The sequence below is a fragment of the Clarias gariepinus genome, chromosome 11 (assembly GCF_024256425.1).
Source record: "Clarias gariepinus isolate MV-2021 ecotype Netherlands chromosome 11, CGAR_prim_01v2, whole genome shotgun sequence".
Lineage (NCBI taxonomy): Eukaryota > Metazoa > Chordata > Actinopteri > Siluriformes > Clariidae > Clarias > Clarias gariepinus.
In genome coordinates this window covers 22,530,097-22,552,364 of record NC_071110.1, presented here as the reverse complement: position 1 = coordinate 22,552,364, position 22,268 = coordinate 22,530,097, and the positions used below count along the sequence as shown (strand labels likewise).

The following is a 22,268-nucleotide window of genomic DNA, read 5'->3' as shown; positions in this document are numbered from 1 at the left end:
TGTTTATGCAAATATCCAAACCGTGAGAAGAAGAAAAAAAGAACCTGTTTTTGCTGTAAGATCGTACTGGCTTGAGGACGCAAACACATCTTTAATAAAGATACAGTGCTGACCATTCAAACAAAAGACATGCATCTTAGGTCAAAAACAGTAAACAGCGGTTCATGCCAACAATTGAACCACACAGACAAGGAAAGGATCAAGATGATTCGCACAAGAACAGGATCTAAACCAGAATCAAGATACAGGATAAACAAATGGCTAAAACACACAGAGCATTGTTCCACAATGTGTGAACAGACTAGGCGTCCTTACTGTATATACTGTACCATGTAAGAGGGAGGAGTGTAATTAACCCAGGGGGGAAAAATACTTTAGTGTATTTCAAATATTTTCAAAAATACTAACAGAAAAATTGTGAAACAATGTACCATCAGTTAATATATAAGAAGCATACTAATGTCGTACTTTTAATAATGAAATAAACATACAGATTTTCCATAAATATGTTATAGGAAAATGTACCTTAAGTTTAAATTCAGTGTAAGTTTTAAAACTTACTTATTTGACCAGTGTTTGGGTGTTTAGACCATCATCATGTGGGGGATAAACCTTTTGGATTGCTTGGTTACCTTCCCTAAAAATGGCCTTCAAAACTTATCTGGAATTTCCACTAAATAATTTCAAGAAACAGCAACCATAGCAGCAAAAATCATCACCTTTACTGGTAAAGTAGTTCGTGTTTGTAGGACGAGCTGCTTTTGTACTGCTTTTGAACAGGTCTTTATTTTATTACAGTATGTTTACATGTTTTGGGCTGTGCCAACTAATATTGGGGTTAAGGTGTGTGCAGGTGAAAAAAAGTTTGCTAAGAATTTTTTAAAATTTTACTCTGATGCCAGATTATACTTACCTGTACCTGTAGCCAGAATAATGATTAGTACATTTAAAGTTTGTTATTTTGAAACAACTAATTTTGTATTAAGTGTATTTTACAGTATCTATAATCAAATTATACAAATGAAAAAGAGTATTAAGTTTACATTTATGTGCTAAAGTGGAAAAAAATTCAAGTATACTTAGCACACTCAAGGTATATGACTGTATATACTGTACTGTAGCATGCTCTTTCCAAACTTATAATGTAATTGACTTTGTTTTTCATCGTTCCTTGAATTTCTTGCTCTTTAAGATCTTTTAGTGTTTTTTAGTTTGTTAGACCGGTTCTATTTACGTTATTTCTTGATTAAACAGATCTGACTGTAATCAGTGTGGCAAGAAAAAAATAAACTCAGCTTTCCAAAACAATGTGGTTGATCACAGTTCATTCATGATTTACAGTAGCAAGGGGCTATTACTTTTTCAAATAGATCAAGGCAGTTTGGCTTAATAAATGAAATCATCATTTAAAAATTGCATTTTGTATTTAGTTTTGTGACCTATGTGTAATAACATTTGTTTGATGCACTGTACATACTTGAAACAGTGATTAGTGAAGTTAAAATACATATTTAATAAATAAAGGGTAAGGTACACCAATGATTGTATTGTTATTGCAGCAGTAGCATGGGATGCAACTGCAATGGCAATTCTGGCATGTTCCTGACAATTTGTTGTAGAATATTCATGGGGCAAGTAACCTCTTACGTTTAACACTTACATTATTAAAAAAAACTATAAAGAGAACTTATTTTCACGTCCAGCCTTAATTTGTTTTTTTCTTTAGACATAGGTAGTCATCTTAAAAAGAAACCGGACAAAGCAAAATCCTCACTCCTGAATCCTATGTGTCAGAAAACGTACTGACAAAGCACTTACTGACACTGAAGACCCCTGTCATACATGTTGTATTAACATTACCCTATAAAAAGCTTTACCATACTGTATTAATAGCTCTACTGTATGTTGATAAAGAATGTTTAAAATTATCATTACATTTCACAGACTATCTATTATACAAATCCCTGACATGGCGAGTCACACATAAATGAATATAAATGATACCAGAAAGTAACTTGCTTTGCAGACATTCCAACAGCATTAAATGTAATATGATAAGGACAAACAGGGGACACAACATAAAGACCAGTTGATTTTTTTAAACAAGAATAATATCACAGAAAACAAAAGTCATGAGAAAAAACAATATTAGTTATGGAATACCTCTGACTTGATTTTCAGGTTTTCAAATCGAGGAAGCTCCGTGAGCCGAGAAAATCTTCTGTCATATATACAGAGATGGAGGTGTTTGTCGAGCACACGAAAGTCTTCATATGACCGCTTCACAATCCATTTCTTGCCCTGGCAGAAAGACAAAGGAATATTACAAAAGAGCTTTGGGTTGGCTCACTAAATAATCTACAAAGTCTATTATGAAAAGTTATTGTAGATGTAGATTTTTCTAGTCAGGCCGTACTAAAATGTATAAGCATCTACATCAGACCAGAGGGTAATACACAGATGAAATCACTGGGGGCAGTTTTACAATTAGACATACTGTATAGTGTTGTGCACGTGTCTCTTTGTAGTCCATTAAACCATGGGGGTATAATAGCAGCAACAGGTATGACATCATTTCCCTGAACCCATTTCAATTAATGGCAGCCATATTGGTTAACTAAAAAACTGTGGCATGCCACACATGTCTGTGATGTGGATGTGACCTCATTATTTTGCAATGTTCTGAAAAAGGTACAGCGTCCATAAAACCTATAATCTGTTGATAGTACCACATACAGTATATTTAAACATTGGGATGCTGACAGTTGGGACCTGATACTTTATCTTAGTAACCCACAGAACCAGATAAACATTATTGGAATTCATTGTAATATAATAAATTCAAAGTTTTGATTGTAATATTGTGACAATGCCCATTTTACAGTGTATTGTTTATGTTTCTGCAAGTGGATTCATTCCTTACTCTTGAGTGTGTGCAGTCAGTGAGGTTGTTTTATTTTTGTTTATTTCATCATGCATATTGGTTTCCATGATGCGTGCGGTGTGACTGTGTGTTTTTGTTCTACATTATCATGTATTTAAACAGTTTAATGGTAAAGTGCTATGAGTGCAGTCGGTAACGTTCTGTGTATTTCCTTAAAAGAGTAATAATAAGTAATAAACTGTAATATACATTGTTTAAAACACTATGTGTCTGACGAACCAAGCAAGCCACTGTAAAAATGTGTATCGTGTGATCCTTTTTGTTTCCACTGAGCAGAACACTGGTTCGTTGGAGTTATGTTTTATAGTTTCTCTGCTTCAGGATGGCCATTTAACAGGGCAAAAAAAAGGAAGAGAAGTGCAACCTGCTTCTCAGCAGCCAGGGACTGATTTTAGGGAACCTGCATAATATAAACTCTAATCTCAACCTTCCAGATCAAGATTATGTACTGTGTGTTTGTTACTAATGAATTCTAATGTTATCAATGTTACTAATGTTACTATATACTAATATACTACTTTATACTATGTTTTAAATCATATCAGCTAGGCCTCGTCACTGATGCCATTTTGTTTAACCACTCTTTCATAATTTTGTTCTGGAATACAGTATGCCTGTGCCATCAGGGAAGAAAAACTCCACTGATGTGACTCTCTGATCATTTAATATATTCAGATCATTGGCTGATTTTATTGCCACAATTATATTGCTGAGCCTAGACCTGACCAAGTGAAGCAACCCCAGATGAGACCATAACATTGCCCTAAGGGGCTTTTACACTCTAGAACAGGGTTAATCTGGATTCATCAGACCACATGACCTTTTTTCCATTGTTCCAAGTCAACCAGTCACCGTCGCTAAAAAGTAGTTTTCTTATGGCCACACAGCTGTTTAGTCCCAATCCTGTGAGTTTTTGTCACACTGTGTGGAAGGGCTGAAGACTATCACGTTTCCTCCGAACTACGTGACGCCAGCCGACCGCTTTATTTCAAACTGCTCGCTCACACTCTCGGAGGACAGCGCTATGTGCTCCTGCTTGCACGAGCTCACAGATGCCCCTAATCGGCTGTAGAGCCGTGATTAATCCCTCCTTTCTGAGAGAGCTCGGCCAATCAGCTCTCTCTAGGCCTCCGGCTGCAAGAGTTTACAGCATCACCCGGGAATCAAACTCGCGATCTCCGGATGATAGCATGATAGCATGTACCACAGCATGATCTTGAGTGTGATATTTCTTTTATACAACAGCTCCACAAACACCATTTATTATCAACAATGTTAAGCTGGCAACTGACAGTTCCTGTAATTAACCACTGTATTATAAGAACATTAGTGAATCACAATGATACATAAACATCCCAGTGCTGGTGTATATCAGCATTGTCCCATCAAATTATCTGGTCTGAACTAACTGTTGTATAAAGATCCCTTAACCTAAGCCTAATCTTATTAGGTGATTTAAAAGCCATTAATGTTTGCTTCTAATTATATCACTTGTAATCCTGGCCTTTCTGGCACCTTACTGCTCTCACATTTAATGCAACAAATAATTATTTACCAAACAACTTTATGATTATTTAAATGCAACATTGTTTGCCTATTAAAGTCACTTTTACTACTGTTGTAACAAATATCATAGCAGATATGCCAACTAATGTAAATAACTAGGGAGGGTAATGATATTCATGTAGTAACTACAGTAGAGTGCGGTTAATGACATATGGGTCCATCCGTACCTTTTAAATTGCTATGACAGTGTTTGATAAATAGCAAGTTATGTTAACCAAATGTACACAGTGCTCATAGCCATAACTGGGCTAACAGGTTACTGACTGTTTGCCAAACAGTACAGTTACAGACAAATGCACATAAAAATCCTTCATTTGGAAAGGTGATATTAGCAGGGCCCAAAAGTAATGTTTGCAAATAGGCTTGTTGTGTGCAAGTTTAATGATTAAGAAATAATTTAAAGTTTAATATAAAAAATGATAAACCAATCATGATGTATATCAGTTTAACAAAGTGAAACTCTTAGAAAACTCAATGTCTGCATGACCAATGTGTTTCCATTTGTTGAGTTCTGACCAGAACAAAATTATATAATAACTTAAGTAACATTTCATTTTCATTACCACCTATTTAGTAATTTTCATCTGGTTTCCAGACTACATATTTCGACAGCATGTTAACCACACATTTGTCCAATTTTAGAACTACGGTTCGGAGTGTCCCAGGTTCAAACTCTATGACCACCAAGTTGCCACTGTTGGGCCCTTGAGCAAGGCCTTTAACCCTCAAGTGCTCAGATGTGTAATGAGAAAAGAAAATGAAGTCGCTTTGCATAAGGGTGTCTGCCAAATGCCTAAATGTAAATGTAAACATTTTTCCTGCGTCCACTCGAAGTTGCTTTGGATAAATATATCAGTCAAATGAGTTAAAATGTTAATCAGACTGAAAGTAGAAAAAAAAAGCTTCACATTGAACTGAAATTACATGCAACAAGAAAAGAGTGAAACATGCTTTTGTCTTTTCTGTCCCTCGGTTAGCTTATGATTTGACCCCAGGTGCACATTATGTGGGATCCTAGTATCAGCATAAATCAACCCTAATTATAAAGAAGAACAAGAAAGCACTGGCCACTGGCAATGTGTAAAATGCTTAATATGAAGATTAGTTACTGGACACCTAACCATGAACACAAAATACAATTTAACTCTTACAGGACTGTGCTTGAGCTACCCCTCATTCTTTTACAATAAATTTAATTAAATTAAATTAAATAATGTAAATTGAGTGCCCAAGGATAAAATAAAAAAATTGGTTGTTAATGTAAAACAACATCAGCATCAACCTCATTTCCCCCCTCATCTGTTCCAACCACTCAGCATTCAGCATCACTAGTGTACTAATCACCAGCCTGAGCATCTGTTTCTCACTGGTTCATGCCTTAAGTTAGATATTTTTATGCTTAAATGATTTATAGGACACTGTGTAGCTTAACAAACAAAAAGCATTCCTCTGAAACTGCTCAGGTACAGTGCACCTGAGATAGACACAAATGACAACACCTGCCAAAAATGAGAGACAAAAAGTCCTTTACAAAGCCTGACTATTCCTCAAGAATAAACTAAAGACACAAGAAAAGCTGGCTCTTTGGATGCAAAATAAAGAAATGCGGAGTAGCTCAAGTCCTTTGCGCAGTACTGTACAGTTAATAGGTGTGATATTCAGGTCTCCGCAAACTTTTGAACACATAATGTATTAAACTAAGTTGGTTTTACAGCAATGCCTCCTGTTTAGTAAGTAAGGCTGCATTAACATTATAAGCCACATTGCTGCTTTTTTTTTTGGTCAGATCAGATTTGCACGTCAAAACAGTTTACATTCGTAATTACACATAACCTTAAGATGACTCTAATCTGGATGCGTTTGTAATCTTTTTCGCTCGTTCTTAAACTTAAAACACATCATGAGTTTGTGTGACCACTCTTTTATTTCATACATTAGATGTGATTTTAGCAAGAAAAATATGCTTGGGATTTTGATCTGGCGGACGGCAAGCAGTCAGTCAACTGTATTTGTTGATGTCCAGAAAAAAGAAGAAAGACAGAAGGCTCACTTCAGCTGTTTTAGCACTGCTGAGCAGACAGTGCTGACGGATGACGACAGCAGCCTATGCAGAGGTATAAATTTGTACGATTACTGATCTGCCATTCACATTCAGGTCTCATGCCTGCGTATCGGCTATGTACTGTATCCGATCTAGGACCGCATATGAAAGTAAATTAGATCCAATATGAAAAACATCCGATTTTTGTGTTCAAACAGCCATAAAAAAAAATCATACAGGATATTATAAATCGTGTTGGGGCAAAAAATTGGAATTCGGAATTGAGTCACTTCAAGATGGTAATGTGAACGGGTCCTAAAACTAAAAACATGCATAAATATTATTATTCCATAATGAAGTGTTTCAAAAAATTCGCAATGATTAATTAAAAGTAGTTTATTATGTGAAATACTCGATTCATAGTTTAATAAGGCATGTTTTATGTTAAGCCTGCTTTTAATGATTTTATACCATTCCCCAAGATACCCCAAAATAAGATAAACCCCAAAACTATTCAAGATTATAAATAAAATTATTTGCTACTGTACAACACAATTCTTTTGGGAAAGACAACTTGTGTCCAAAAGTAAAAGGATGAAGGGACTATTTCCTGGTAAAAAGTCTTACAGAGGCTTACAGAGGCTTGTTTTACAATCAATACACTCAGTGTCTAAATCCAGCTATACAGTACATGTACCATGGTAATAGATTTCATACAGAAAGGTATGTGTTACACAGCACAGTCATCCTTATACACATCATCAATACACACTATTCCAGCACTACAAATGAAACCTACATTCCTGCTCTTGTGTAGGAAACAAAGCCTTTTGTATAAAGAACATATTTGTTTAACCTTCTTGCTCTATTCCTGAAGGGTAGTCTTTAACAAATCAGACAAAAAGAAGAGAAAAATATCAAGTGCTCTACATGTGGTTGGTTTGCCTTTTTGATCTAAGCCTCCAGTTCTTTTTATAACTTTACTTTTCTTCTTTTTTACCATAATAACAAAGCTTGACTTTCTCCACTGTTGCCATAACAAACTAATGGGATTTCCTCTTTTAGAAATCTAAAGAGCTCTCTCTCTCTCTCTCTCTTACACACACACACACACGGCAAAACACATGGTCATACCTGGCAACAGATCTGGATAAGATACACCAGTTCCCTGGAGTTGAGGCTGCTGCGTGTTAGATCGTTCTCATCACAGGTCAGAGTTAGCTGGAGACAGAAAGAAAGGAATGATTAAGAGAGAAGCTGGAAGGTGGAGCCAAGTTCAGGAAGAACCATGTCAGCAATGTTCACTGTCTTAAAAGCTAATGAGAAATATGCAGGGAGAATTTATGAATCAGAAAAGGGCATCCAGAAGACCTGATTTATATATCTTCTACATATATACATATAACAAAGTTATTTTACAGTACTGTACAAAAGCCTTAATCCTCATTCGGTCCTTTATATTTTGGTTCATAAGAGCAAGACCTTCTTGCATTTTTCACACAGTCATGAGGAATAGTTCTTCAGAAGCTTCCTGAAGGTCGTTCTTGTTTTTTGTCAGTTTTAGAGGAATGCTTTTGTTTAGTAAGCCACACATTCACCTACTGTATGAATCAGTCAAGAAAAAACATTTAACTTAAGGCACAAACCAGTGAGAAACAGGTGCAGATGATGGATGATCAGGTCTGTGATTAGTATAATTGTGATGCTGAATACTGAGGTTGGAACAGACGAGAGGAAATTGAGGTTGCTGCTGAGATTGGTACAAAAACAACCAATTTTTTAATTGTATCTTTAGGGACTTTGCAGCCAGCCTGTCACAGTAACAATCTTTTTTTCAAATCTTTAATTCAATTATCATCATTCTATTAATGAAAAAAATGGCGCAAGACTTCTGCACATTACTGCATGTACATAAAAATGATTTATTTGGTAGGGAAGGGGCAGTAAATGGGCTTATCGTGAACACTTACACTATAACCAGTTTTCTTCATCTATATAAAAACCAAACAGGCATGTCTTTCCAAAGTCTGATATAATGCATTATGTCACATCCAGAACATGAACATGAAGACCTTTGATCAAATGAATGTGAACAGACTAGAGAACTATCCTGTAGCTACCTGTATGTAGCAGATCAGCTCTCTCAACAGAGCACTGAAATATTAAAGCGTGGCTTATTTATAGCAAAAACGAATGAAAACGCTTAAGAGATTAAATGACCTATTTGAGCTCAGCATTAAAATTGAAATGACAAAACGCCAGATTATTGAACTACTTGTAGAAGCTAACATCCACTAATTTCCTATCTGTGTCACACACGCAATACGTAGTCCCAGAAAATGAGTGAGGAAAACCATTAAATAAAAAAAAACATCAAACCAATACTGTATAAGCTGTCCAAAAAACATACACGTGATTTTTGTAATCAAGTCTCACTCATGGTGTTTTTATTTCAGCACATTTCAGAAAAGCACCATGTTAAGCCGAACACATCACTGCACAAAGCTACTGTATGTCATTCATCAGTACTAAGCACATCAGTATACACTTTAAAGCTCCACTTTAAAGAAAGAAAAAGCACTCCTCACCATTCCTCCATCTTCCCTGCTTCATCCAGCCAGCCTGCACCACACTGACGCATGCTTTAGCTGGACACCTCCTAACACGCACACGCAGGCAACCCGTCACACTGTATACAGATTCCTCTATCCATCCATTAGTCGAGGCTCAGCAAACGCAACTCCTTCAGTTCTTCTCTATCCAGAGTCTTTAAATCCTTTCTATCAAGGGCATTTAAAAAAAAAAAGCTGCTACTGCAACAGAGAAAAGCGTGTGCACCCTGCCGTGTCTAGTTACGACAGAAAAGGAGGACAAATCCAATCCTCCAGCACTCCAGCACTAGATGGAAGCCCTGCCCCTAAGGTGATGTGGGACTGAAAGAGAGCTCAGATGAAACAGCGTGCACAAAGTAAAGCTTCAGAATGCATCTGGGAGCTGTCTCTCTCTGACATAATGCAAAGAGCAGCGAAGGCAGGCAGTAATGTTCAGTCATTATTTTAAATGATGAAGGGATGGACCAAATCCATTATCAATAAGAAGGCTTGCGAATTAAACGATTCGGGGGAATGAATTACAGCACGAGGTGTCTTTGATGACATCACAAGAAGGATGTGCGACAACCTATTACGTACACACTCTGAAATGTTCCAAGCCTGTATTACTTTACTAGCGTTACGCCAAATATTATATTCAATTCAAATATTTATGTTAAAACTTACAAATAAAAAAAATTTACAGTTCTTTGTATAATTTGTATTTTTTACAATTTGTATTCAGGGAATCTTTTTTGGACACTTCTAGAAAAAAAATAAAGGATCTTGCAGAAAAATAATTGAACAAAACCTTGTTTATGTTCTGTTCATAAACAGCAGAAACACTTCTGTGGATATCAAACACAAAGCAGACACTATTCTCTTAACGCCACCCAGATAACACTTTATGTATCAATTATATATTTTTTTATAATCTATTAAGATAAACCAGGATTTGTATTGCAGCCAAAGAGATTTACCAAATGTAGAAAACTACAGTGAATACTGTTCTTGTCATACGATCTTACCCATTCACTCACTCTTTGTCTCTATCGCTTTATCCTTTATATAGAGCCTGAACCTGTCCAAGGAGACCTGGGGCACAAGGCGGGGTACACTCTGAATGGGTGCCAATTCATTGCAGGGCATACACACACACTCACACGCTCATTCACACATTACAGCCAATTTGGGAACTCCTGTTAACCTAATCTGTATGTCTTTAGACTGTGGGAAGAAAACCACCAAGCACAGGGTGAACATGCACAGACCCAAAGTGGGAAATCGAAACTGGACCCTGGAGGTGCAAGGTGACATAGCTAACAACTAAGCCACCGTGCCACCCTGTCATACGATCTATGGATTAAAATTTCTCCTGTGCAGTACAATGCAGCAGTTTTACTGTTAAGGAAACAATAAAGCACAAAAATATTCTTTAAACTACAGAAAATTTTAAAAGCTCATTCATTTCCCTGCTCCATTGTCTCCTTTATTGCTTTGCAATCTGATCTGCTCACCATTTCAGTCTCCTTTCAGATCAGTATCTTCTCAAGAAGTGTAATGCTTACTGACAGACTTGCAGTAAGATTATATAGTTCATTCTATGAGGAGAGTCCCAATCGGGACTTGTGATGAATTAGCAGAAAACTTTAAGCACAGTAGAGTAATGAGACTTTGCATACACAGCAGTAAAACATTTTTATGGTGCAAACTTTTAAGAATGCCATGTGTCCATGAATGGTAATCCCGGCCAAGGCGTGTTGGAGTCCACTGCCATCTGTAAACATTTAGCGGATGTAACCAACTTGCAGAAGATACACATCTTACTGTGACCTCACTTCATTTTTCATTTCCATGTTTTGGCCGTTAAAGGAGTTCCTGGGAGGCCAGCATTTCAGACGTAATGCACGATCATGGCTCTGGCATACCAAGAAAACTTTCCACCGGGTAAAGTGCATTAGTGTAGCATTATTATTAATATATAGAGAAATAAATCAAGGGTTTTTTGTGCTCTCATAACTGTTGTGTTATTCTGCATAGTCAAAGGGTATGGTTTGATTAGAACACCCCTCAGGTTAATAATTAAGTTAGTATTTGTCCCAGATCATGGCCTTATAAAATCCTTAGCTTTTCTTACATTTAGAAAAAAAGGAGTGTCTGAGGTGGTTTTCAAAATAGCAACTTATTGCAAAATGTTTTGTTTAATTATTTTTCCATGATATCAGACACACTTTAGAGCCGAGGTCACACACTAAAAGCTAAGACATCTTAGGAAAATCTGATAGCATGTACACTCCACTCTCCAAACCCCAGGAAAGCTTTGGCTTCAGTTGCTCCTTGATAAAACAGTGCTGAGTGATGCTTGGAGAATTACAGCTTTAAGATTTAGGTCTATGTCAATAATAGTTAATCTAAGCCTGAGGCATTAACAGGAACTGGAAAATCAGAAGTCACCCACCCTCTTCACCCTACAGTACGCTGCTGCTTTTAGACCAATTTCACTCTCCAGGGGTAAAAAGGGATTGTGTTGTCTTCTCTGTAAACCTGATCTGAAGTATGTGGGACATCAACACTGCCTCAATGCAGCAAAGATCTCTTCGGGTGGAGGTTAACTCATACTGCAGTGTGGAATTTTTAGTTCAATGTCTTTCTTTCTTTTTTCCTTTCTTTTATTTTTAATATTAAGACATAAGCAAATATTGGATTATTATTGCAGTGATTAATATATATTTTAGCTAACTAAAAATTATTTTAGGGCTACCTGATGCAGTGAGCAGCTTCTCATTTCTTAAACAACCATGTCAGAAGACATGTTTCTGACATGCATCACGTATCCATGGGATGTGAAAAAGACGTGTTTCAGAAGGGTCAAGTTATTGGCTTGCATTAAGCAAAGAAAACAACTAAGGATATTACCTGACTTAAAGGTAATTCTGTTATATGCATATACAGGTTTATTGTATGCATATATGCAAATCAAAAAGTATTTAATTCCATTTTCAGGCAGCTGCAGTTGTGCCACTCGTTTTTTATTTTTTATTTATTTAACAAAGCTTACAAAGCTGTGTTAAAACCTGGCTGGTGATTTTTTTTTTTTGTGTGTGTGTGTGTGTGTGTGTGTGTGTGTGTGTTTGTGTGTTGTTTAGGTTTTACAGGTGAGAGGGCAGGCTTTTTAGCATCAATCTGTTTTAGTGGATGCATAGTGACTTAGTGGTTCACGTCCAAGGTCCAGGTTCAATTTTCACTTTTGGTTTTTGTGCTTGGTGTTTGCATGTTCTCCCCATTCTTGGTGTTTCTTCTCCAGGTACTTGGGTTTTCTCCCACAGTAAAAAGGACAGGGGAAAAAATAAACGCTTATAAACCACTGGCATTTCCCAACAGTGTCTGTGGCTTATCCAACCTGTATTCTGATAAACAAATTTATGAGGTTAGATTTACTATGACATTTTCAATGTTCAGCAATATAAAATGTAAAATAAAAATGTATAAAGCTAAAGAAGGGCAGGATAGCTGTTAGCAGTTACCCACTAACAGCTACCCATCTTCAGGTGTCTTGTTTGCGCTTAGCAGCTAATGGCTAACCCACCATTCTAAAGAAGATGGGGCATTAGATTAAACTTCCTGTTTTAACTTGTATATCGCATAACAGGTTAAAATATCAATACGCCTTTTTGGTTTGTTTTGCTTTTGGAAGAAAATCACTACAGAGCAGCTATTAACAGCCTGGCAAACCTGCTTGCTCTATTTAAACACTCTACTTAAAAAAAGTTTTAAGAATGACATAAATACAAATTTTTATAACATCTGTTGCTTTAGTGTTTTAAGATCATTTTGTCAGATGTTACTATGCTATACTGAAGTACAGTATAATTACAAGCATTTCATAAGTGTCAAATGCTTTCATTAACAATTACATTATATTTATGCAAAAAGTCAATATTTGCAGTGTTGACCCTTTAAGATATCTGCAACTCGCCCTGGCATTCTGACAATCACTTCTGGGCCACATCCTGACTGATGGCAGCACATTCTTGCATGATCATGCCTGGAGTTTGTCAGAAAAATTGATTTTTGTTTTTCCTCCCTCCTTTTAAGAATTGAACACATCTTCTCAATATAGGTTTATTGGCCATGGACACAAAATTTCAATGTTTTGTTCCATGAGCCACTTAGGTATTGCTTTTGCCTCATGACAAGGTGCTCCATCATGCTGGAAAAGGCATTGTTTATCACCAAACTGTTCTTGGATGGGTGGAAGAAGTTGTTTTTCGGAGGATGTTTAAAACAATGAAGCAGCAGACTTCAGCAAAAACTTTTGGCCATGAAGAATAAGCTATTAGATAAGACACGGCCAAAGTAGACCGTGCAGTTTTAGTCCTGGTGATCAGGGAGTTGTCTGCAAAAGTATTTAAGTTTGAGTAAGTAAGTTGAGTTTAAACTTTGCAGGAAATAATTAAATGTGTGCATTTGGAATAAACAGAGTCTAGATATAATGGTAAACAACTTGTTTACTATGACGTTTAAACTTTGCAATTAATCTGTGGTGATCCTTGGGAAGGTATCTGTACTACTGATCGATGATTGATTAGTTTTTTAATACTGTTTATTAATACTTCTGAACAGCAAAACATCACTCTAGCCAATCAGCACTAGGGGAGGAGTTTGTGCACAGAACAGGGAGAGGAAATGTTTCGATCTTCCATTTGAGAAACAACCAAAGAAGAAAAAATTGTAAGAGCTAGAAATGATGAATGAGCTATTAGATAAGACATGGGCAAAGAAATGCATTAATATAGAATGGACTAAAGTCTTTTAAAAGTTTGACTGTTCTGGAGCTATTAACATTTAAATATGCAACTCCAGGAACAACTTGATTTTTGCACAAGTATGACAAGGTCCATGGCTTCCCTGTGTCTGGGCCTGTGGTTCTCAAAGTGTGGGGCGCGCCCCACTAGTGGGGAATACAGACATGACAGGTGGGGCGCAATGAAAGGGAGGGAATTAGTGGAGACCTATGTTAGAAAGGTACCTATTCTAATTGATGCTTTTCTTTATTGACAGTTAAGATCGGACACTCGAAACTAAACAATCACACGCAAAGAAATGGATCATTAATACAAGTAAATTAAAACAACATCAGAGAAAAAGTGGAACCATAGTGCAACAATAACGATTTAACGTCGGCATGTTAATTGCAGAGGAACAATATATAAGGAAACATTCGGTATTATATATGTCATTTCATTTATTCCAATGTGTATGCTGATGTTTCTGTATTTTTGTTAAAAATTGATATTTTATCAGGCAGTACTAGTCTACATGTACAGTATAATTTAAGGCGGATGTAGCTTAAAGACAATGTAGAGAAGAAATATATGTGGGTATCTTATTTGTGGGTTTATTTACGCAGCTATTGAATTCGGAGATGCGAATATCAAACTAACTTTACCGCGGACACAAACCGGGTCAGTAGCGTACTGTATGTAGTGAGCATAATAACGTCAATGGATATAATTGTTACATGGACCACAAAAAAAGCAGACAATTCAGCACTATTAGCCTAATCAACCAAAAAGCCAGCCGAAAGGAAAACATGATGAAGCCTATGTTGCGCTTGGATTCATGGTGGGGATGGTGAGGGCAGAGGAGAGACCTGTGTGTGTTTTGGGTCTTAAACCGCTGGCAGCAGACAGCACGAGACCCAACAAAGTAGGAAGACACTTAGAGACAACACACCCCGGTCACGTTAATAAGTCACTCGACTTCTTTAAAAGAAAGCTCTAGATAAGTGACGAAGTAAGCCTGTTATAACAATTGCACGTGTATTTTATCTGTGTTGAACTTGGTATTATTTGATCCTATTGGTTTAGAAATTGATATTTTAATAAATATTTTTTTAAAATAAAAATTCTTCCACCCCCTTAAGTGGGGAATGACAGAAAATGTTTGAGAACCACTGGTCTGGGCCAATCCAGAGGTTTTGCTCTGGGTTGCCGTCTTTTTCCCCAGTTTATCCCCTGGCCTGGAAGTCTCACAGCTGGAGAACTTCAGAGACAACGTTCTATTTTTTATGCCAGCGTAGTGAGCTGCATGGTTTACCATGGGACTAGCCACTTAAGCCGATCAACAAAAGTCATGAAAAAGAACCTGCTTGACAGGTAATAATAACATTCCTTCTTTTGATTTTTCTTTTTTTTTTTCACATAACCAATAGATATATTATTTTTTCTTACTGTATATAATAAAGTTTGTGCTAACTTGGTTAATCCCAATTTAATAGCTTTGCAGTAGTGACAGTTAATGTCTGGACAGCTAATCCAGAACATAGCTAACATTAGCTAATATGACATGCCATGTCATTGTCTAATCTTAGATCATGCTATTTATATTTATAACATTTGGAAAAGGGTTTTACAATGACAAAAACCATAAACATTAGTTTGCTAGCATAATGAGACTATGTGGATTGCTGCAAAACTGGAAATATACAAGGTAATATATCCCAACATTGACGTTGCCTAAAGCCGTAGATAGGAACAGGGGATGTCGGTAGCATTGTGCAAAAACGTGAAAGCTCAGCATGTGGCCGGTGGTCTGTGCTAGTCTAAAAGCTAATCTCTCAAATGTATTCTCTCTAGAAAATAAAATGTTAACTACCTCTTACTCCAACAGACTCCTCAGCATGAGTCTTGGAACTACTGCAACATTGTTTTCACTGAGACTCAGTGACTAAGTTCCAAACACTGCCATTCAGCTAGATGGGCTAGCCTTGTTTTGTGCCAACAGAAACCCAGCTCTGTGTGATAAGGCTCGCAGTGACTTGTGTGTTTATATCAAATCAGAATGGTGCAAGAACTCTCTACTAGTTACTGCGTCTCGTTTGTGGAGTCTGCACATGTTACATGCAGACCTTTTTACTTCCCACTGGGAATTCACCAGCATGCTGGTGTGAATCCCAGGAAAGTACTTTCTAAATTCCTAAATGCAGTAGGTCCTGATTGTTTGGCAATGGATTTCCATTGGGAAGCACTAATGTGTGTGGGGTGTGGGGAGTTGTATTTGTTTAGCAGTTGGGTTAAAATATTAACAACGCTTCTCCAGGATCGATGACTACATCTTTAAGTAAGCAAGACCAAATTCCAAGACCCTTGCTACATTAAAAAATGCTTTCCAAAGTTCAGCTAGAACTCATATCTGCAGTCTCACTGAGCTAAACTGAGTATTTTTTCGTAAGTTATGGTGTATTGATTATTTAAAATACACATAAAATCACCTGATCAAAAATTAATTGAGATATTACACCACAAATCAAATTTGGACTTTGGAGCTATAGAGAAAGGTTATGTGGTCAGATAAGTCCAGATTGACCCAATTTTAAAATGATTTGTGCATCAGGCTAAATAAAGAAGTACTGTACATGAAGCAATGTACCCATCATGTATTGCGTCAGGTCTAGGCTCGGCAATGTTATGTGGCACTAAAATAAAGTCAGATGGAATGACCAAGTTATTCCATCAATAGAGTTTTTTTTTTTTCTTTGCTGGTCCCACGGCATATTCCAGAATATGTTAAATTGAAAAAGGGTTGCTGAAAGCATAGGGGATTGATCTTACACATGAACATGCGCCCCAACCTTAACCTCATTGAAAGTCCTACTCTTGTGATGTCCCATGAGGTTATCTAAACAATGCCACAGCGAATGTGCACTATAATCAAAGTTAAAACCGGTCCAACAAAATATTAGATTGTACTTTTTTTCCGTCCCTGCAGTATATATGGAATACACTGTGGAGTTTACACATTTACAATATTTAGTAGGTGATTTTATCCAGAAAGTGCATTATATCAGAGACTGAGAACACCAAGAAAAAAATTGGGTAAAACTTTTCATACAGTATTATATTACTGGCATTAACTAAATGTTATAAGTTTAATAGGTGACATTTTTACCTGTTTTACATGTAAATTAAGAAAAATAAAACTGTAACTATAAAAAAAAGAATTTCATTGCATAAACTTTCATTACCATTGACCAATATCTATGATCCTTAATTATTATTATTATTATTATTAACAAAGCAAACTAGCTATTCATGTACAGTACAAGCAACAATCCAAAAACAGCTATGAAATTTTTACAAAACCCATTAAGAAGCAGTTCTGCAAGTAGAAACGCCTTGCTAATTTTATGATAGAGCTCAGAGGGGAACCGACAGATGCTTAGGCTGACAAGCTACACAAACTTACATGCAGACTCTTTATAACCATGCTGAGGAGAAAAGCATCTCAAAAACCCAATATGCTAAATCTTGAGGCTATAACAGGAGAAGACTACAAATGGCTCTGCTGCTGCTTCATAGAAAGTAGAACCTTCTGTACTTTGCGTATGTCAAAAAAACATGTTATTTCTTAAATACACATCTTATCAGATCAGTGTCCATGTAAACAGGTAATTACATATAGTCCATATAAATCAGACTATTCTATGTTAACATCCCAGGAGAACTCAAACTCAACCTTCATGGAAAAACTTAACCTAACCCAATAGCTATGCAACAGTCAAAGCCACTGAGCTTACATTATCACCCATTAGATGAGAACATTAACCAAAGTGCTTGACTCCACTGCACCACTGGCACATGATTTGCAGTTTGAATCACTAAGTGAGTGCTCCAGGCATACCGATGTTCCAATTAAAGCTCTTTATTGGTGGACAGTATGTAAAACACTTAAATAATACATGATCATGAACTGGTCAGGTATCACACATACTGTACTGTGATATTAGCTGAAGGTCTGTGATTAACACCATGCATTTATTTATTTCCAGCAGGGCAGAAAGGCTTAGATCTGCTTCCTGGTTTGTGTTGTCATCACTGTTTTGGTAAGATATGCACAGATAAGATATATATAGTAGTTTTTGGCTTAAATATAATACAAAACAGGTTTTCACTGGACAGGCTTAATATAGTTTTGCTACAGTATTAACAGCATGCATGTGATGGTGCAGTGGTACAGTGTGTGACTGTCTCTCTGGCACTGCGGTATTTTACTTAGAACACTTAAACAGTAGGTGCAGTTTACTGCAGTACAGCAGACATGTGGTGTATGTGTGTGTGTGTGTGTGTGTGTGTGTGTGTGTGTGTGTGTGAGAGAGAGAGAGAGAGAGCGAGTACAGATCACATGACCAGAAGAGGATAGAGCAGGAAAGAGAATACGGCTCGGTCCTGTCTGTCTTTCTATACTACAACACACTGTCTGTACGATACGACGACACACTTTAGACGCTGCAGAGGACACGCTACTACCGCTCTCTACTGGAGGCTAAAATAGCTGCAATGCATGAAATGTGTAAAAGAACTGCAATGCATGCATCTGTTGTGAACATGTCTAGAGTTTGAATACTGAGGCAGGCCTCATCTGGTGACACCCTGTTGAGGTTAAAGTAAAGTTTAAAACATTACCATGCCTTCAGAGTGGATATTTTTGGGCTGGTTGTTTGGTTTTTTTGTTCGTTAACTGCCTCATTAGTTAATGCAGATGGAAGCCAGATGACAGAGAGAAATATTATTGGGAAGCTGAGAGATCGTCTAGTGATTGCATAATACGTGCTGGGTTTTGCAGTTGATGAAAAACAGTCACAAAGATGTAGAAGTTAACAGATGCAATGTTATTTAATAAGATGTTTGACATGAAAGCTTAAAAAACACGTATTCAATACGAGTTTTATGTCTAAGTGCTTCTATGGTTAAGGAATCGTATATATGAAATAAATCTAACCTGCAGGAAAGGATGCACTTAAACACAACACCATTCCTTACCCCATAGCTCAACCTTGTCTATTCAATCCACTCCCACAGTTGTAGTTAAAAAAAAAAAAGCCAAATCCTCAGCCTTACCTGAACAGAGCCAAAGTCGACGTTCTCGTAGTGGAAGTGGGCGCACTCTGCCAGGCGAGGGAAATGGCCTTTGCTGAGAGGAAGCCTGCAAAGACAGGAAGGCTCATCAGTATGCATCTGATGCTCTGACCAAAGCAGTAAGAAAGGGGAAAAGAACATAAAAAAAAAAAAAAAAAAGGGAGAAAATTAAAGATCTCAGCTGAGAGGGGAGGGGCACTTACTTTTTCACGTTCTTGACCTTCATGCTGGCTGTGCTGGTGCACGAGCGGAGAGACGAGTCAGCAGACAGCTCTGGGGGCACGGTCGCACTCCTCGCCTGTACACACACATATACACACAAACACACGTATGCAGACCATTATGCAACACTTTATGCATAAATGGTATGAAAATAAAGCGCGCACATCAGATACTGACCATAACGGCGATGGCGTCCTCCCAGCCCGCTCTCTCTGCTGTCCTCGGCCTCCTCTCATACTCATCCTTCTTCTGTTCTGACGAGTGGGGGCTGGGTACACGTGCACGCATGAATACATATACACACACACACACACACACACACACACACACACACACACACACACAGAAGCCTATCATTAAAGAAATATTTTCCTTTTAATAAATCACAATGGATGGGAGACAGAATACAATCACATGCATGACTGAAAACAGCAGGAAAGAAGTAAATAACGCTGGACGAGTCAAACAGAATAGAGCTATTGAAATTCTGATCTGGGTGTGAGGCAATACACAAAACAGCACGCTACAGGTTAAACAGGTGTGGCTTGAACACAAAAAAAAAACAAATGTAAAAGAACTCGAGGGTTCATACACCAGTTATCATACATACTTCATGAATTACTACTTATAATTAGAAATACAGTACAGCGCAAAGCATGCAAAAACTTCCTAACACTGCATGAATTTTAAGGAAAAAATAACTCTGGGAAGTTTTTTTGTTTTTCTTTCGGTGATAACCTTATATGAGCGCGGTGTACCTTTGATCAAGAACAGGATCAAAAAAAGCAAACCGCTGTCCATTCTAACACTGGACAAAGGCGACGACTCAGTCAGAGATAGTCATAAATGAAAAAGGGACATAAAGCACTTGTGTGAATTGGAACTGATTGAAATCTGAGCAGCTGTGTGGGGCGGGTAAGGTGAGTCCAGGTAGCTTTGGGGACTGGGGAGCCTTTTATTGTGCACAGTAAAGGTGAAACGGGAGATCTGGAGTTTAAACAATGTGAACTGGGGAGAGCTTTTTGCTCCCTAGAGAGGAAAAACCTTTTCTGTATTGGAAACACATACAGCAACTTCAATGCCGTATTCCTAACAAAAACACCTTGCATTATTCGAATCTATACCTTTTCTAGATTCTTACTGATGGCGTCATGTGACTTGCTGGCACGTTGTATCACTATTTATATGGGCAATCGTTGCTTTGATTGCTGGATTTACCATACAGGATAGGATATGAGGAGAGATGAGATGAGAGAAGTCACCAATCATTTAAACACTTGAACACAACATGCTTTACAAAGAGAATGCCGTGTCTTATACTGTATAAGTTCCCATTCACAACATGCAGTTATTGCCAAGTCTTGCAACATTTACAGAGATTTAAGCAGGATGCTTGAGCTAGCCCTTTAAAATCCCTGACACACACACACACACACACACACACAAAACAGCATGACTAATCATAATCCTCCACAACGCAAATTGAAGAGGAGTTTCAGTCTTTACACAGCAAGGAGAGCTACGACTCACCCGTGGAAGGGATCAGGAACTGCCATGTCTCCTGGAGGTGTGGGAGCTGCGTTGTGCGGTGCTGCAGCACTGCCGCTGCCTGCCTCCATGATCCTGCCTCACCTCAACAGCTGCCTGTCTGCCGGGGGAGGGAGGGGAGCAGATCGGTGCTCTGTTCGGAATAAAGCTTCAACCTTGGCTATAGCAGAACAGCTAGACATTAACCCACTATGAGCTGAGGCGTGCAGGAGGTATAGCAGGACACAGAGAGGATTGCGCATGGTATTATGTGCTTATCTGAATCTCTGTGTTTCTGAATTAATATGGCAATGTGTTTAGTAGCATTTCTACAACTACACTGTTCATCTTTCACTACATATACTATAAACTGCAACTACACTATATCATATTATTTACAATTAACTGTCATAATTTCTATAAAAAATACTGATTTCATTTTTCCTTAATTAATATAATACTGATGTCTGTTATATTGATACATGCAAAAAATGTCTGATACTTAAATACTCTCTACAATCTAGTCAAATTATATTTAACCTTACAGGCATGTTATGATATATATTAAATCAGACCTTTTAAAATAATAAATCCGTGACAGGATTGTGTAATGCTTTTTTGATGTAGCGCACATTGTTACCATTCTAAAGTCAATTGTTTTACAATAATTTATGTTAAACCATGCGTATATTTCTTAACATATTTGCCCATGTACCAGTAGGGGCCACACAGGAGAACTCAATCAGGCAATTTTGCATAAACTAAACATGGCGACTTTCAAATAGCTTAGTTTCAATGTCGACATTTAAGATATTCACAAATTATCTCCTGCCACCACTTATGATATGGATATTTGTCACTGGTAAAGAGATAAAGATCCATTATACAGGTGGAGGGACTTGCAGACCTGATGTCATGACCTTTCCTTAGAACTCGACACCATTTTCGACACGTCGACTGACTACACTGCCCCTACAGTTTCTATGCATATTGCATCTTACGGGCGAATATGAGCGTCTCGTGTTAATTTCAGAGGACGTGCACAAGCTGTGCACCAAATAATTTAAGATACATAAGGGAACTATCAAGGAACCAAAGCACAGTTTCCCCCCTAAGTCAGTTCAGATTACAACTTGCAATGTCTCAGCTACTTCACCTACAGTTATTTCTTTTATAGTTTGTATTTGATTTAGTTTTTCTCTCAAATAGTTTAATAACTATCGTACAAAACATATACATATATTCTAAAATGATTGCAGCATTGATCATTAATAAGATTGTCATGGTTACCTTTATGATGTTATGATGACTAAATTACAACTTTAGATGTCATACACCAGACATTACCACCTGATCCATCAGTAGAAAGGATCAAACTGAGAGTGACCTAAATTTTATTACTTGCCTCTGATGCATTTGGTGATTAACAAACACTATATGTGTAGGTAAACAGCATCTTT

General features: G+C 37.3%; 1 protein-coding gene across 4 annotated transcripts in view; it reads right to left on the bottom strand.

The window, feature by feature from the left end:
- Positions 1 to 22,268, bottom strand: part of arhgap32a (Rho GTPase activating protein 32a) — a 43,310-nt gene that overhangs the window by 18,896 nt on the left and 2,146 nt on the right. The window contains exons 2-7 of one of the 4 annotated variants that reach the window (XM_053507406.1): positions 20,812 to 20,925; positions 19,459 to 19,549; positions 19,263 to 19,357; positions 19,042 to 19,126; positions 7,686 to 7,772; positions 2,164 to 2,301 (exon numbers count right to left, since the gene is read on the bottom strand). In XM_053507406.1, coding sequence (XP_053363381.1) covers positions 2,164 to 2,301; positions 7,686 to 7,772; positions 19,042 to 19,126; positions 19,263 to 19,357; positions 19,459 to 19,549; positions 20,812 to 20,900 — 585 coding nt within the window. In that variant the 5' untranslated portion in view covers positions 20,901 to 20,925. Of the gene's footprint in view, positions 1 to 2,163; positions 2,302 to 7,685; positions 7,773 to 9,139; positions 9,412 to 19,041; positions 19,127 to 19,262; positions 19,358 to 19,458; positions 19,550 to 20,811; positions 21,018 to 22,268 lie in introns of those variants that run through there. The other 3 variants (XM_053507405.1, XM_053507407.1, XM_053507408.1) reach the window with 3 other exon arrangements.